This window comes from Podarcis raffonei, chromosome 13, assembly GCF_027172205.1.
Source record: "Podarcis raffonei isolate rPodRaf1 chromosome 13, rPodRaf1.pri, whole genome shotgun sequence".
Taxonomy (NCBI): Eukaryota; Metazoa; Chordata; class Lepidosauria; order Squamata; family Lacertidae; genus Podarcis; species Podarcis raffonei.
In genome coordinates, this window is record NC_070614.1 from 2,486,709 (window position 1) to 2,502,287 (window position 15,579).

The 15,579-nt window shown below is 43.1% G+C and overlaps 1 protein-coding gene across 7 annotated transcripts in view; it reads left to right on the forward strand.

The window, feature by feature from the left end:
- IKZF1 (IKAROS family zinc finger 1) overlaps positions 1 to 15,579 on the forward strand; it is a 79,942-nt gene that overhangs the window by 55,227 nt on the left and 9,136 nt on the right. For all 7 annotated transcript variants that reach the window (XM_053361876.1, XM_053361874.1, XM_053361875.1 and 4 more), the window contains 2 exons: positions 9,375 to 9,542; positions 10,604 to 10,729. In XM_053361876.1, coding sequence (XP_053217851.1) covers positions 9,375 to 9,542; positions 10,604 to 10,729 — 294 coding nt within the window. The remainder of the gene's footprint in view (positions 1 to 9,374; positions 9,543 to 10,603; positions 10,730 to 15,579) is intronic.

Genomic DNA, 15,579 nt, shown 5'->3' on the forward strand with positions numbered 1-15,579 from the left:
TCAATGGCTCCTCCTTTCTTGCACTTGGCTTCCTCCTCCTGCCACTGTCACCAGCCCAGGGCTGCTTTGCCCGTCTTTCCCTTACGCGACAGGAGGAGAAAAGCTTGTTGGCTCCATGCTCCACCTCCTCCACCCCTGTTTGTTCTGAACATTGGAAGGGGAGCCTAGCCCCTCTATGTTGGTGCCTGTGCCTGGCATTGGCCCTCGGACTGGCTTTGGATGGTGGTGCTGCTATCTAGACCTGGGACCCAGCTGGGGGAGGGCAAATACTTGTAGAGAGGACTCTCTTCATGGACTTTGAAATTTTGAAGTCGCTGCATCAGCCAAGTGGCTTTCAATGCCATTTGGAAAATGTGGAGATCTATAGACAAGGCTCCAAGTTATGGAAAGGAAAACATCTGAAGACATGTTGTTGTTGTTGTTTAGTCGTTTAGTCATGACCAACTCTTCGTGACCCCATGGACCAGAGCACACCAGGCACTCCTGTCTTCCACCGCCTCCCTCATGCTGGTAGCTTCGAGAACACTGTCCAACCATCTCGTCTTCTGTCATCCCCTTCTCCTTGTGCCCTCCATCTTTCCCAACATCAGGGTCTTTTCCAGGGAGTTTTCTCTTCTCATGAGGTATCCAAAGTATTGGAGTCTCAGCTTCAGGATCTGTCTTTCCAGTGAGCACTCAGGGCTGATTTCCTTCAGAATGGATAGGTTTGATCTTCTTGCAGTCCATGGGACTCTCCAGAGTCTCCTCCAGCGCCATAATTCAAAAGCATCAATTTTTCGGCGATCAGCCTTCTTTATGGTCCAGCTCTCACTTCCATACTGGGAAAACCATAGCTTTAACTATACAGACCTTTGTTGGCAAGGTATACATGATATTTATTAAGGATTTGTGAACTGACACTTCTCATACAAGTTGCTCATACAAAAAACTTAGTACCAATGTGTGGTGAAAAGGCAAAAATGCTTGGACACATCTATCTGATTTGTTTTGGCTTTATTATTTCTAGAAACAGAAACGTAAATTGGGGAGAGGTTCTTCCAGCATTCTTGTAGCTCTGGGCATGCCTTACCTTCCTGATCTCTACAGTTTCTCCTCTTGCACCTGGAACTCTGTGAGAAAAGACATTGCTAGTCCTATTTATAAGGTTTTGTGTTTATTATGCTAAGATACCCCACAGACGCTGTGCCTCTGCTTTGTTGTTCCTGGAATAAAATTTGAAGAAGAAAGAGCAGAAAGGAAAAGCTAACATTTTCCAAAGGACAGTAATTCACTCCATGTTGCTTGTAACTGATTTTGAGCCTTCTGAAATAAACAATTTTTATAGTCTGATGTCCAAAAAAACTGACTTTTGAATCATAGCTCTGACTTCACCCATTGGCTAAAAACACTTAATGGTGGGAGCAACCAGGCTGGGTCATCTCACAGAAATGTTTAGGTTGCTGGCATATTTTGCTTTATAACATTCATTTATAGAGGACTGGAGACTTAAAAAAAATAAAAATGAAATGAAATGAAAGCACTGAATATGTTCAGGTTGCTGACATGGGCCCTAGTGCAATTGCTCCAGTTACACCATTATAATATGACAACGGGGAGGTAACAGCAAGCAGACATAACTCCTCCCTCAGCTCTTGTGCAGCCCTGTTAAAACTAGAAGTAAAAAGGGATGCTCTATTATTGACGTGTAGTATGTGCCTGATGAACACGTGAGGCTTGCAAAACCCATTAATTTGAGTAAATCCTGTATATTGCATTCCCTTAAATAAATATTTGATAAATGAATACAACTCTTGCATGGCAAGTGCCGAATGTGATGAATGAGTGACCCTGGTTAAAAGGCATAATTACATTTAATAGACACACCTGCCAAGTGAAGATATGCAAAATAAGTACCTGATATTTTTCATTAAAAGTGAGGTCTTAAATGTAAGTGGACTGATCTTATACTCCCCCTGCTTTGCTATTTGTAGCACAGAATACAAACCATAGCACAATGCCGTCAGGGTCTTCCACCAGAGTTCCCATACGTTGTAGGTATCCTATTGTTCGTTAAAGGGGTCATCTCAGATCTGTTCTAGGCTAGCCACTGTGCAGTCAGGATTGTGCTGAATATTTATTTAACAAAATGCACTTATTTGTAAGAAAACCTCTAAGCAATTGACGGTGAATCCTGCTCTGCTTAGCTGAATGGCAGGCCACATAAGCTCTTCGTAAATGACTTCCCACCACTTAACATGTCAAATAGTGGCCTGACCATTTCTAAGCTGCAGGTCATGTACTTGAAATTGCCCTCGCATTAAGATTTTACGATAATACCTGGTGTTGAGAAATGTATGTTTGTTTATTGAAATGCTGAATAGGGTCACCAGGCTACTATCGGGATGTGTTGTGTTTCCCTTTGAAAACTGATGCTGTGATTGTTACATTCTCCTTCTTTTTTTAATAATCTTTATTGCATTTTAACAACAACAACAACAACAACAAAAAAGACACATCAAAAAACAAACAAACCACACACAAAAAAGAAAAAAGAAAAAAAACAAGAAAAAAGCATTTCAAACACACTCTTTCTTTCTTTCACTTATTTCCTCGACTTCCTCTCACCTCCCTCCTTGTATTCCACTTCTATTTAGCTGATTTCAACAAATTCTTTCCCTCTTTCTTTCTCTTAAATCTCAATTATACATAACATAATTTTCTTAACCTTATTTTAAGCTTAAAATTAAAACTTATAGGTACTTAACTTAATAACATTTCTGCTAAATCCATAAAGTGTCAATCCTCCATTTCTCTATCCCTCAAAATAAATTTTTTGTTAGTTTCATATATACCTTAAATTTAATATATACTTTAATAAGAACTTTAAATTTCCAATCTTCTTCCCTCAGCTCCCCCCCGGTTTCAGACACTGCCAGTCCTATCCGTCAGTTCCCTATATTCCTTCAATTTGGAAATCTAATGTCCGAGGCCCTTAAGTCCCCTCCAGGCCCCTTCTGCAGATTTTCTTCATAATCCTTAATGTCAAATAACAGATCCCAGGAGAATTCCATCCTGATGTTACGGTCGTGTCTTCTGAGCACTCCAGCCAAATTTCCATGGCCAAAACTAAAGTCATATTTCAAATTATCTCCAAATTCAAGAGCCCCCAGACCTTCCACTCCCTCCAAATACCAACAGCCTGTAAGTCCCTGTGTAATAAAGTCTTGCCAACTTTCCATCTTCACTCCAGGCCAGAATCCGGTTTTCAAAATCCGACTTTCCTCAAATTCAGTCTTGAACATCCTCAATTTGTAGTCCTCAGTTTGGGTTGTGGGTTTGAACTCAGTTTGTTTCTGTGGGACTAAAATTCCCACTTGTGTTGTTTTAGGTTCTGTAGCAACAGCTACTGCCAAAGCAGGTTCCTGTGACAAGTTAACATTAGTGCTCATTTCTTGTCTAGACTCATGAATTTCCTGTTCGCATTTGTCAGTTTTTAAATTCCTGTCATTAAACTTCTTATGTAGTTCTTCCAGCGTATTATTTATCTTAAACAATAAGTTCACAATTTCTTCAGTGAGCAACATTTTCGGTATTTCAAGGTCAATCTCTAGTTTCTCAGGAAACTTATCTTTCCAGCTGCACACACTCCTGCAATAGTATCCTAGATCTCCCACTAGAGGGACACAGTTTCCATTTGTATCACTTAAAGTTACTTTTCTCCATCTTGAAAAACAGAAGGGGACGGAAGAAACTTTGTATTTTTACTGACTGTCAAGTCCATTCTGTTAAAAAGTCTTTTAAAATAATTCTCCAAATGTCAAAGGCAGCCCGTTCCCAGGCTCAGAGCCGAGGTCTTTTAATTTCATATAGCTTATTAAATTCAAAGTTTCCCCCTTACTTCTTCAAAAGGGGGGGGGGGTGCCTTCTAAACGATGAACGTTAAAACTTTTAACAAAACCTTTCAGGATTTTAGCTTGTAGGGTCTTTGTTTCGGTCTATCTACAAAAGCGGAAAGCGGACTTCCTATTTGAGCCTCCCCGCGTAGTTGCCAAATTAATTCTTTCCTTTTTAATGTCCTCCAATTAAAATTAAAGCCCTTTTTAACCCTTTTTCTTTTAAAATCTTCCGATTTGTTCTTACTCACGGGTAGTTGCTTTTAGGATCGAATTGTCCATAGGAAAAAGTCAGCGCTCTCCGGCAACGGCTGTGCGGCTTCACTCCGTGAAAGAAGCAGTCTGTTTGCAGCACCGCGCCGCTCACCCTCTCTCGCTCCGGAGACCCGAAAAATCGAGGTCTCCCCGCGAGTAGGGGGGTGCAAAAGGTGCCCGCCGAACCCCAAGTTCACAGGCTTCACCCGCCTGTGATTTCTGGAGGGTCCCCGCTTTCGCCGCAGCACGGGACCCGATCTCACGGAGCTAGTTCCTCGGGAGATCAGAGGAGCTCCGCCATTTGCCGATGGCGCCAACCCGGAAGTCCTGTGAGATTGTTTCATTCTTGTTCACGCTTAGGGAACTATATGAATAAGTGCCATCAGGGGTGGGGAATCTACAATATATTATTGTTGTTGTTGTTAATATACCGACCTATACCCAGAGGTCTCAGGGTGGTTCTTGGCCACTGGTGGGCCCAATTTGACTTTCATTTGAATATTATGAGCTCTGCTCCCCTATTTTGCTCCTCCCCGTAAAATCCTGAAATGGCTCCTGAGTGGAGCACACAATTGGGGTGACTATTCAGCCCAGTTTCTGGTGAAGCAGAAGCTGGGAGAACTGTAAGCAGACCTCCCTCTTCCCTTCTTCCTGAGGCTCCTCAGCCTGCTTCCTTGTATCCTTATTCTCATAAAATTAGCTAGCCATTTGAACATATGTATGAGATTTACTTGCATTATTGTTTAATTAATTTTCTATGTAGCCCTTGCACCCAAAGGAGCCCAGGGCAGCAAACAATTATGCAGCACAACAATACAAATGAAGAAATGAATGAATAAAACATTTACAAATATTAAGAGCAGCTAAAAAAAGGATTTAGCTTCCCATTCTAATATGGTAGGAATAGGTGCCAGTCATATGGGCGGGGTACAACAGCAACAATAGTTATTATTACTATTATTACAGAATTTTGTATCGCATCATTTTGCAGCTCTGATAATATATGAGATCATTTCGCAATGACACATTGATAATTTTTTTGTATAAGCTAACATGAACAGCAGATAGTCCAATTCTAATTTTATCAGATTGATAATTCATATTACATCTCCTATCAGTTTCTAATAATGATAATAATAATAATAATAATATTTTTTTATTTATACCCCTAGTATAACATAGCAAATTTGCATGTTCTCTGCATATCAAAATAGCTTCAACATTCATCTGACATTTCCAATACTTGCTATCTAATGCACTATATAACTTATGAAAATGTTCAGGAGTAATGTAACTGGACATTACGGTAAAACAAGTCTCCCAAATTTAAGCACCTAATTAAAGGTTAGTACCAGAATCTTAGCTATGTTCTCATGGCAAATGTTATCAATGACACTCTATCTTTTTCACAATTTAGAATATAGTTTTAAAATTGTTCTTTATAATAAAGAATTTGCAATATTTTATACAATTTAGCCTGACACATGCATCTTTTCCAAAGCAATTCACTTTTGGTATACTCATTTTCCTGAAGTATTAATGAAACTAAATATTTCTAGTCAAAAGTGATGAGTGTCCACTGGAAGTTCAAAATATGACCGGAAGTAATTGTGATGAAACAGATCTTTGTGTACATGTTATTACAGCAGCGTCAAAGTCATAAATTTATGCTAAAAGGTATTTAGGGAGGCTAATGCTCTGCATGTAAGTATCCCACAACTTTGCTCTAGTTTGCTTCCGAATTTGAATGTTTCTAGTCCTTCAAAGAAAAAGGGTCGTTCAACGTTGTCAAAGGCTTTCTCCACATCTAGGAACATAAATATTGACGCTAAGCTTCTTAGAGTCATAGAGCCTGTGGATTTTTAGAGTTGGGAGGGACCCTGAGGATCATCTTGTCCAGCCCTCTGCAATGCACATTTGTAAGGTACTTCACTGCCCATCTCTTGACTAAAGTGAAAAATACGCTGCACAGAAGTTTACTTATTGCAATTCTACTTCAAATTCCCTTCAAGGAGCTCCAGATGGTATTTTCCACCTCCCCATTTTATCCTCACAAGAATCCTGCGAGATCGGTTCCCAGCTCACTCAGTGAGCTTCATGGCTGATTGGGGTTTTGAACCCTGGTCTCTCTGGTCCTAGTCCAACACTTCAACCATTACGCCATACAGTGGTACCTCGGGTTACATATGCTTCAGGTTACATACTCCACTAACCCAGAAATAGTACTTCGGGTTAAGAACTTTGCTTCAGGATGAGAACAGAAATCGGGCTCTGGCGGCGCGGCAGCAACAGGAGGCCCCATTAGCTAAAGTGGTGCTTCAGGTTAAGAACAGTTTCAGGTTAAGTACGGACCTCTGGAACGAATTAAGTACTTAACCTGAGGTACCACTGTACAGGCCTTTCAGGTACCTGGGTCCTTTTCATGTATCATTTAATTGCATACTGTACCGCTCTATAATGTCTACTCAGAATGAGGCTCCATTGAATTCAATGGGCTTTCCTCCCTATTAAGTGAAGACACTTCCCTGTGGCTATAGGGAGTGTGAGAGTATTCAGTCCACCTGCTCCCCTTTCAATGGCAGCTCTGCAGCTTTTGCAGCTCTGAGTCCTGGCAGAATCCTGAGGGAGACAGACACACCTGTGGAAACTGCAGAATATTCAGTAAACACTGTAACAGTATAACAGGCCACCCTTTCAGGGTTGCTCCTTTGGGGTTGCAATGAGGATGAGGGTGCCACTGCCTTTCTGTTTGTTTCAATTTGTATTTATGGGAGTGTTGTGGTGGCATGTGATGGATGGGCACTCCTTGCTGAGAGGGAGGAGTTCTGCAGGGAGGGGTTGTGTGACCTCCAACCTATTCTCTGGTGAGAGCGTAAGTTAGGGGCGAACAACCTAGGCGGGAGTGGGTTGCTCTCCTAAGATGCAGTTATGTGACGGGTGGGTGTTCTCTCTGACTGTGGGAGTCTGCCACTGGGGTGTGGGTGGCTGTTTTGGAGGTGTCTGTGCTGCTGTCCAAGGTGCTGTCCAAGGCTTGGAATGGAAAGGGAATCCCAGCCAGATGGAATCCTTGTGAGTCCCAGGGGCCAGGAAATTAACCAGTTGTCTGTTCTGGATAGGGATGCCCTCCCTCTGCAAGAGCAGGTGTGTAGCGTGAGGGTACTCCTGGACCTCATGTTGTCCTATTCCACGTCTGTGAGTGCCTTTTACCAGCTTTGCTAGCTCCCACCATTCCTGGGCAGGGATAGCTTGACAACAGCCGTCCTCACATTGGCAACATTATATGGGGCTGCCTTTGTATTGTTCCGGGAAGCTACAGTTAGTGTAAAAATCTGCTGCACAGTTGCTCTCTGGAGCAACATATATTTACATATATATATATACATACATATATATATATATATATATATATATATATATATATACACACACACACACACACACACACACACACACACACACATATATATATATATATATATATATATATATATATATATAAAATTTACATGGCATTTATGTTGAATGCATTGCACTGGCTACCAATTCAAGGTTTTACTTCTGGTGTATAAAGTTCTATATGGCTATCTACCAGCTTGTCTGAGAAGCTCTCTCTCCTATGACACCCACGCTGTCAACTTAGATCTGTAGATGGAGAACTTGATGGTGTCACATGACCCTGTTGCAAAACAATGCTGGGGACTCCAGCACATGCTTTTAGGGTTGTGGTAGCAGGTCTCTGGAATTCTTAGAGACGAAGCTGGTGTCAAACTTCATTATGTTTTAGATCTTTGTTAAAAACTATTCCCCAAACTATTCCAAAATTAGTCTGTTTTATTGCTAGTTTTTGTTTTAATGCTGTTTTATGATATGTATTATGTTTTACATTCTATTTCTGTACACTGCTTAGGTGCTGTCTGAGTGTAGTGTGGTTTTTAAATTCCTGAAATAAAGAAATAAGTGTTGTAAATGTAACTAATGTTAAAATTAATTAAAACTTTAGTTGACTAATTAACCAATAAAATGATTAATCACAGAGGTCAAAAATTAATTGGCCTATACCGAGAGGTAAGGGTACACTTTTTTGTTTTTTGGATTTTTTTTTGTTTTGGCGTGTTACTGTAATATGGAAAGAAAAAATGATAATAAAGATGGTCTTTCCTTCCCAAAATGCTTGGTAACTTTAGTTTATTGTCAGTGTTTCCTGGCTTACATCGTTATTTTAACAAATATTGAGTTCCTGGTAAAATGTACATTTATTGAAATCTAATTAAACTATTTAAAAGGCAAATGCTTAATCAACTTAAAAATATTTAGTTGACTAGCAGTGCTTGTGGAACTCATTGAAGTAACCCAAAGAGACTACCTTCTTCAAAAGGCAATCTTGCAATAAAACAATCACATTTATAAATCTTAGTATCCCCAATCAAACTGGATAATGTGTGCTAATTTGCCCCAGTTGCACTGGACTACTTTTCTAAAACAGAAGAAACACAGAGACACATTAGCAGAAAACCTGAGTTGTCAGGATCCGGCCTCCAAGGAGGGTCAGGACTTCTGAATGGAAGGCACAGCTTCCTTTGCTATGTCTTAACTTCTCTTTTCTGCCCCCCCCCCCCGTCAATGCTTTTCTCTGTCTCTTTCCTGATTTGGCTGCTTAGGGACAGCCAGGTAATGGAGAAGAAATTGAAAGGGAAAATACAGGGAAAATGTAAATGAAAAGAAGTTATTATAACTGTTATAATGAAGTGCCTTTCATTTAAATATAAGAATGTAACGCTGAAATGAACTTGTGATCCTGAAATGCATTTTTAATGAGTTTCCTTTTTATTTTGCTGCTTCAGTGGCATATTTTAAAGACCCTTTGAAAAAAGCCACATTAAAAAACCCCACCAAATGCCACAACATGCAAAATTGGATATTGGTTTATTCCAAAACTGCTGATCAGGAAGAGTGGCTCTTCAACACAAAATGTTGCAGTCACTTTATTTAAATGAGTTTGAATTTGCATTGTGATGTGCCATTCTGATTTAGAAAAAAAAAAATTAGATTTTCAGATCAAATTGACCCAGCCAGTGAAGCGTTAAGGAACTGGCAGGTTTAGTCTGAAAGGCTCATGTTATATCAAACCTGCAGCCGGTGGAAGTCATAGAGCACCAGTTGGAAAACAACTTTCTCACTGAAATCTTCCTCCTGTAACAATGTAAGAGTTTTGTTCTCACATATTTTTCCCTCTCATTCTCCCTGTAGGCGAACGCCCCTTCCATTGTAATCAGTGCGGGGCATCCTTTACTCAAAAAGGAAACCTTCTCCGCCACATAAAGTTACACTCTGGTGAAAAGCCGTTCAAGTGCCACTTGTGTAACTATGCTTGTCGTCGGAGAGATGCTCTTACAGGCCACCTGAGGACCCATTCTGGTAGGTGTCCACGTTAGAAATTCTGGAAACAATGTGCTTGCTGCCTGCCCAGGCCAGAGGTCAAGGGGTGCATCTGCAACTGGTTCAGGATAAAAGATCTTTCACTTCATGTTTTCTCTGCCCTTGCCTTGAAATCAAAGGCCTGCTGGCTGGCTGGCTGGCAGGCAGATATCAGATAGATAGATAGATAGATAGATAGATAGATAGATAGATGATAGATAGATGATAGATAGATAGATGATAGACAGATAGATACCTGTGCTTGTCAGTTTGCCTCCCATGTACGCTTGCACAGCTTGACCCATTAAGCCAAGTGCAGCCCACCACCATGTAAGCTGGACTACTTGAGGGTCCTTCCATTCTTGCCGCCTGCTTGGGACTTTAAGAACAGGGAAACTGCCGAGTCCTTGGCAGGCCATAATACACAACTGTGGGCTGTGTTCTGTTTGGTGGATCACAAATTGAACAGGTCTGGCAATTTTAGGGCCAACCGTTTATCGGAATTATGCATAAGAATGAAGCAATTCAAGCACCGGTCAATGCACTCACAATGTAAGTAGCACAGGGCAAACAAAAATAAATAAATGCTGAGTTTCAAAGGCAGGTTTAAAAGAAGGAAAACTACCCTTCCTCATGTGTTGCATGAAGAATCAGCTGGGTGCAGCAGGACATCAAAAGTGCATTTACCAGTAGATTTGTACTGAACACATACTTTGAATCAGGATTTGAACAAGTTCTAATTTGTCAGATTTAGGTCCCTTCTTATTAGTGTTCCACCCTTACTGGAAACTTCTACAAGAGAAAGTGGTAATTAAAGCTTGCAATCCTATCCCACTTATCTGGGACTAAGCCCCATTGAATTCAATAGTACTTACTTCTGGGTAGAAATAGTTTCCTTGTGACATTATGCACCTAGAGTACAAAAAGAGTTTCTTGTTTCTTGTTTCTGAGTGGGTCACTGATTCTAGATGTTTGGATCTGCTTGATGCAGTTATTTGACTCTGTTATTATCAGGATTATTTAATTTAGCTTCTATAGTAAATTCCGTTTCCCCCCTGCAGTTGGCAAGCCCCACAAATGTGGATACTGTGGTCGCAGCTACAAACAGCGCAGCTCTTTGGAAGAACATAAAGAGCGTTGCCACAACTATTTGCAAACCATGAACCTCTCAGGCGGCCTCTACCCGGGTAAGAGTACTTAGCAGAAAGGCAAAACTAAGGCCTTGACTGTAATCCGTGCCGCTGCCGGAGCATTGCAAGCAGCATAGCCCCCCTTCATGAGCCGCCCAAGCAGTCTCTCCCGGGGCACAGATACGTTAAGGGTCACCAAGGGCAGCAGCGGCACAGAGACATGCGGCCGGGGGCTTTTCAGTGTTGCAGAGAATGCTGGGATACAATCTTTATTGTGAGGTGGGGAAGTACCCTTCAGTTCCCACAGGTGGAGGGGGCAGGTGGAGAAGCCCCCTTTGTCCTCCTCTCTGACTAGCCATTCAGGCAAGGGATTCCTGCTCGGCTTTTGCACTCCTCTGCCTTTTACCACCAGCTCTCCTGGATGCCCCTAGACCATCTTTGCCTTTCTTTCTCTTGTTGTGCCTTTTTGCTTGCATATCCCAGTGGGGATACAGGCATTCCCCTTCCATGAGCCCACCAGCAGGGAGGTCAGCAGGAATTTCTGAGCCGCAGACACTGTAAGACGTGGATTGGGGCCCCAGCAGTTGGTTGGCAAGAGCCAGGGCCTGCTTCACTTCTCTGGGGGCCCTTGGTCTACAGGTCTTACATGTAGAGGAAATAGAGCTTTCATATATGTGATCCATATGAACAGACAGAGCATGAGCTGAATCTATTGGAAACCCCCATAAAAAAGTTCAGTTGATACAAGGAACCATCTTGGGTATGTAGTGCAGAATAAACACACCAAACTTGTGAAGATGCACTGCTATTAACAAGGAGTTTGGGATGAAAGGTTGCCAAGGGGTCTTTCTGAGGATGGAGTGGCATTGTAAGGCAGTGCAACCGACCTGCCCCACAGACCTGCTTGTAAGGAAAAAATGAGCAGGGAGAGAACCTGGACCTCTTTGCAGGAAATCATAGAATCACAGGATTGAGGAGCTGGAAGGGATCCTAAGGGTCAACTACTAGTCTCCCTGCAATGCAGGAATTGCAACTAAAGCATCCATCAGATGACCATCCAACATCTGTGTGACAGCCCTTGAGATATTGGAAGATGGCTATCATATCTCCTCTCAGTCTCCTCTTTCCAAGGCTGAACATTCCCAGCTCCCTCAACCTTTCCTCATCTGGCTTGGTTTCCAGACCCTGGATCGTCTTTGTCGCCCTCCTCTGCACACCTTCCAGCTTGTCTGCTGTGCAGAACTCAGTGGAAACCAGCCCCATAATCTGCCTGCTTGCTAGGGGTATAATTCCTGTCTCTGCTAAATTATGCATTTCAGGGATAGGCATATAGATGTGTGAGGATGCACAAGATTCATTGTGAGTTTTCCACAGAGTTTGAGAAGGAATAGCTTAGGTTTCAGCCTTACATAATGACATTGTTCTGTTCCTACTCTTCCCCCCTCTCCCTGCTCTATTTACAGTCCTGCTACTCTTACTGGATGTCATTGGATGTTTTGGGAAACAAAACAAAATATCATCGCCTGCTAAAAGAAACAACCCTGTTTAGACAAGCCTCACCTTTCTCAGCATCTGGGCAGGCTGGCCTAAACAGGGTTGTTTTTAGCAGGCATCAAAAAGGGTACAGTGAAAGACCTGCTTGATCTCAATAGGCAGGGAGTTCCAAAGTGCAGGTGCTGCCACTCTGAATTATTCTTACCAATGCAGAATGGGCATTACGTGGCACCTTTAGCTGATCAAACTGCTCAAGAGGGCACACGTAGAGTAAGGCCATCTCACAGGTAAAACGGTCCCCAGTTGTTAAGGGCTTTATATACTTAATACACTAATAGGCTTTATATACTAATAGTAACATCTTGACCTTGCCCTGTAGCAAATGGGCAACCAGGGCCGCTCTCTGAGCACAGGTGTTCTATGCTGACAAGGCCTCAGCCCCGTCAGCAATGGTGCTGCAGCCTTGTGAAGGTGGTCCCTGCAAGGAGTGGAGATCCACTGCAGGGCATGCGCTGCAAGGAGGAGGAGGAGTACAATTCTCACCTTCACTCTCCATTCCCATGCTTCTTGCAAAGCTTGTAAAAATCATTTTCTTTCAAAAAAAAGGTACTCTGTTTAGACTTATTTATTAATATAAAATAAGCAACATTGGCAATAATTATTTTAGAAAGGTTCACATTCTAAACATTCAAGTTTACGCAAAACATTTGTGCATTATGAAACCTCAGCTCTGAGGGAGAGGCTGGATTGCAGTGATCTCTGTGCTCCTCCATGGGGAAAGGGTCTGCATTGTTCCCCTTCTGTATGAGAAATGAAAAACATGATATTAATATATGATGAATAGATTGTGAGAGATGAGATTAAAGAAAGCTTGTGTGCTCTGTAAAATATGAGACTGTGACTCAGAAGCTCAGAGAACCCTTAGTTCCTTTAAAATGTATTTGCTTAGTCTTTATAAAGCTAACATTACTACAAGCACTACAACCTTAAATGCTCCCATACACATAGGAAGTCTTGTAATGGAGAGACAGGGAGACATGATAAGAAACAGAGCAATTAATGTTAATGGCTACCGTTATTGCCTCAACAAAACAGAATTCAGTGGAATACACATTTGAGAAGGATAACTCCAAAACAAAATAATTGTCAGAACCAGAGTCAGGTGTAGGTCAGCAATAAAAAACACTGGGGTCCGTGAAGTTAATTATTCAAAGAAACCAAAACAGAGCATGCCTAGTGGTCACAGCAACCCTTCCCAGTAGGTCTTGCTTCAATGACGGCCCTTCCTACCCTCGCTAACACTCCTCCCTCACAGCAGGAGGGGGAGACACCCTGGATTCTTCAGCAGCCTGCCTCCTCTTGGCCTCTTAACCCCCTTCTGCTTCTGCCTCTGGGTCAGAACTGCTCTCTGCCCCACACTCTGCCCGCTCACTAAGCCCTGTTTCCTCTTCAGCAACCTCCTCCTCCCAGTCTGCTCCCTCTTCTCTGACCTCTCATTGTTGTCCCACCACCAACCCCCAGAGCCTTCTTCCCCAGGGGGTTGCCTTAGGGGTTCCCTGGATGGGGCCTCCCAACACTCCTCTGCATCCAACCAGCCTGTGACAATAGTAAAAAGGTCAAGGTACCCCTGCCCGTACGGGCCAGTCTTGACAGACTCTAGGGTTGTGCGCCCATCTCACTCTATAGGCCGGGAGCCAGCGCTGTCCGCAGACACTTCCGGGTCACGTGGCCAGCGTGACAAGCTGCATCTGGCGAGCCAGCGCAGCACACGGAAACGCCATTTACCTTCCCGCCAGTAAGCGGTCCCTATTTATCTACTTGCACCCGGGGGTGCTTTTGAACTGCTAGGTTGGCAGGTGCTGGGACTGAGCAGCGGGAGCGCACCCCACTGTGGGGATTCGAACCGCCGACCTTTCAATCGGCAAGCCCTAGGCGCTGAGGCTTTTACCCACAGCGCCACCCGCGTCCCTGTGACAATAGTATTAGTATCCAAAACATCATTAAATATTTCCTGGGTTCGAAAATACTGTCATTAAGTGTGTGTGTGTGTGTGTGTGTGTGTGTGTGTGTGAAATTGAAGATCACTAGTGCTCACCACTTGCTCACCACATTGGCAACCAGGCAACCAGCTGCAGAGCTCACATTTGACTATTGCAAAGTTCTCCGCCATCCCTTGTCATATCACAACCACCAACTGCAGGTGGTGAAAACGACAGCCTTGCTTGACTAATCTCTGGGTTCACAGAGTAGCTTAAAATAAAGTATCTTTCTTACTAATAAACTTTTGCTGATTTGAAGAAGATGAGCCTTAAATTCCAGGAAGCTTTTATAAGTGTGCCATACAACCTAAAGTCAAACACGAGGCCTCACTCCAAGTCAGCTTGTAAAACCCACTGAAAGCTAGTTTCAGTTTTAAAAGAAAGCATCTCAGGAAGTTAATCTTCACTTGAATCTATCCTGACAAAAATCTCCACTCCCAGGGGACTAAACAAACTCAAATCCATCCCCCTTTAACCTTCTTACTCTTTAGAATTGCTTGAGCCCAGGAGTTCAGCCCCACTTCATTACAGAGCCATAGAATTGGAAGGCAGTCCAAAGGAATCACAGCTAAAGAATCCCTGACAGATGGCCACCCAACCTCAGCTTAAAAGCCTCCAGCGAAGGAGAGCCTGCCACCTCCTGAGGAATCTGTCCCAACAGCTCTCACTGCCAGAAAGCTCTTCCTGAAGTTTAGTCAGAATCTCCTTCCTTGTCATTTGATGAAGCCATTGACTCAGGTTGTCCCCTCTGGAGCAGCAGAAGACTAGCATGCACCATCTTGCAGGTGACAGCCCTTTGGATATTTGAGGGTGGTCATAATATCACCTCCCTCAGTCTTTGCTTCTCCAGATTAAACATACCCAACTCTTCAGCAACAGGGGGAGCAAGTCAGGGCAGCCCCCCCCCCCACTTTGTGACCTAACAGATCCCAACTTCCGAAGTTAACTAACTAAACAACCAACAAAAACAGACATGAAAGTAGTAATCCAGCAGGGGGTGGGGGCCATCCAGCCTATTTCACAGAACGGCACACCTGTGATTGCCTGCTCTGCTGGAATCATGGGTTGCTGGGTAGAAGGAGCTCCCAGCCCTCAGGGAATTATTTCGATCCCATTAGTCCATGGTAGCTGGCCAGGAAAGTGAGAGACAGAGGAAGCCTTCACAGGTGTGGCAGCTGGATCCCATTCCGAGGGGGAGGGTTGGAAGGGACCCCAAGGCCCATCTAGTGCAGCCCATGCAGTGCAGGAGTCTCAGCTAAAGCATCCTTGACAGTTGCTTTAATCTCAGATAAAGCATCTAAGAGCAGTCATCCTCTCACACCAGGGGTGCTCCAGGGAATGAGGGGCTCCTGGTAGGAGGGGATTCATAGGGAT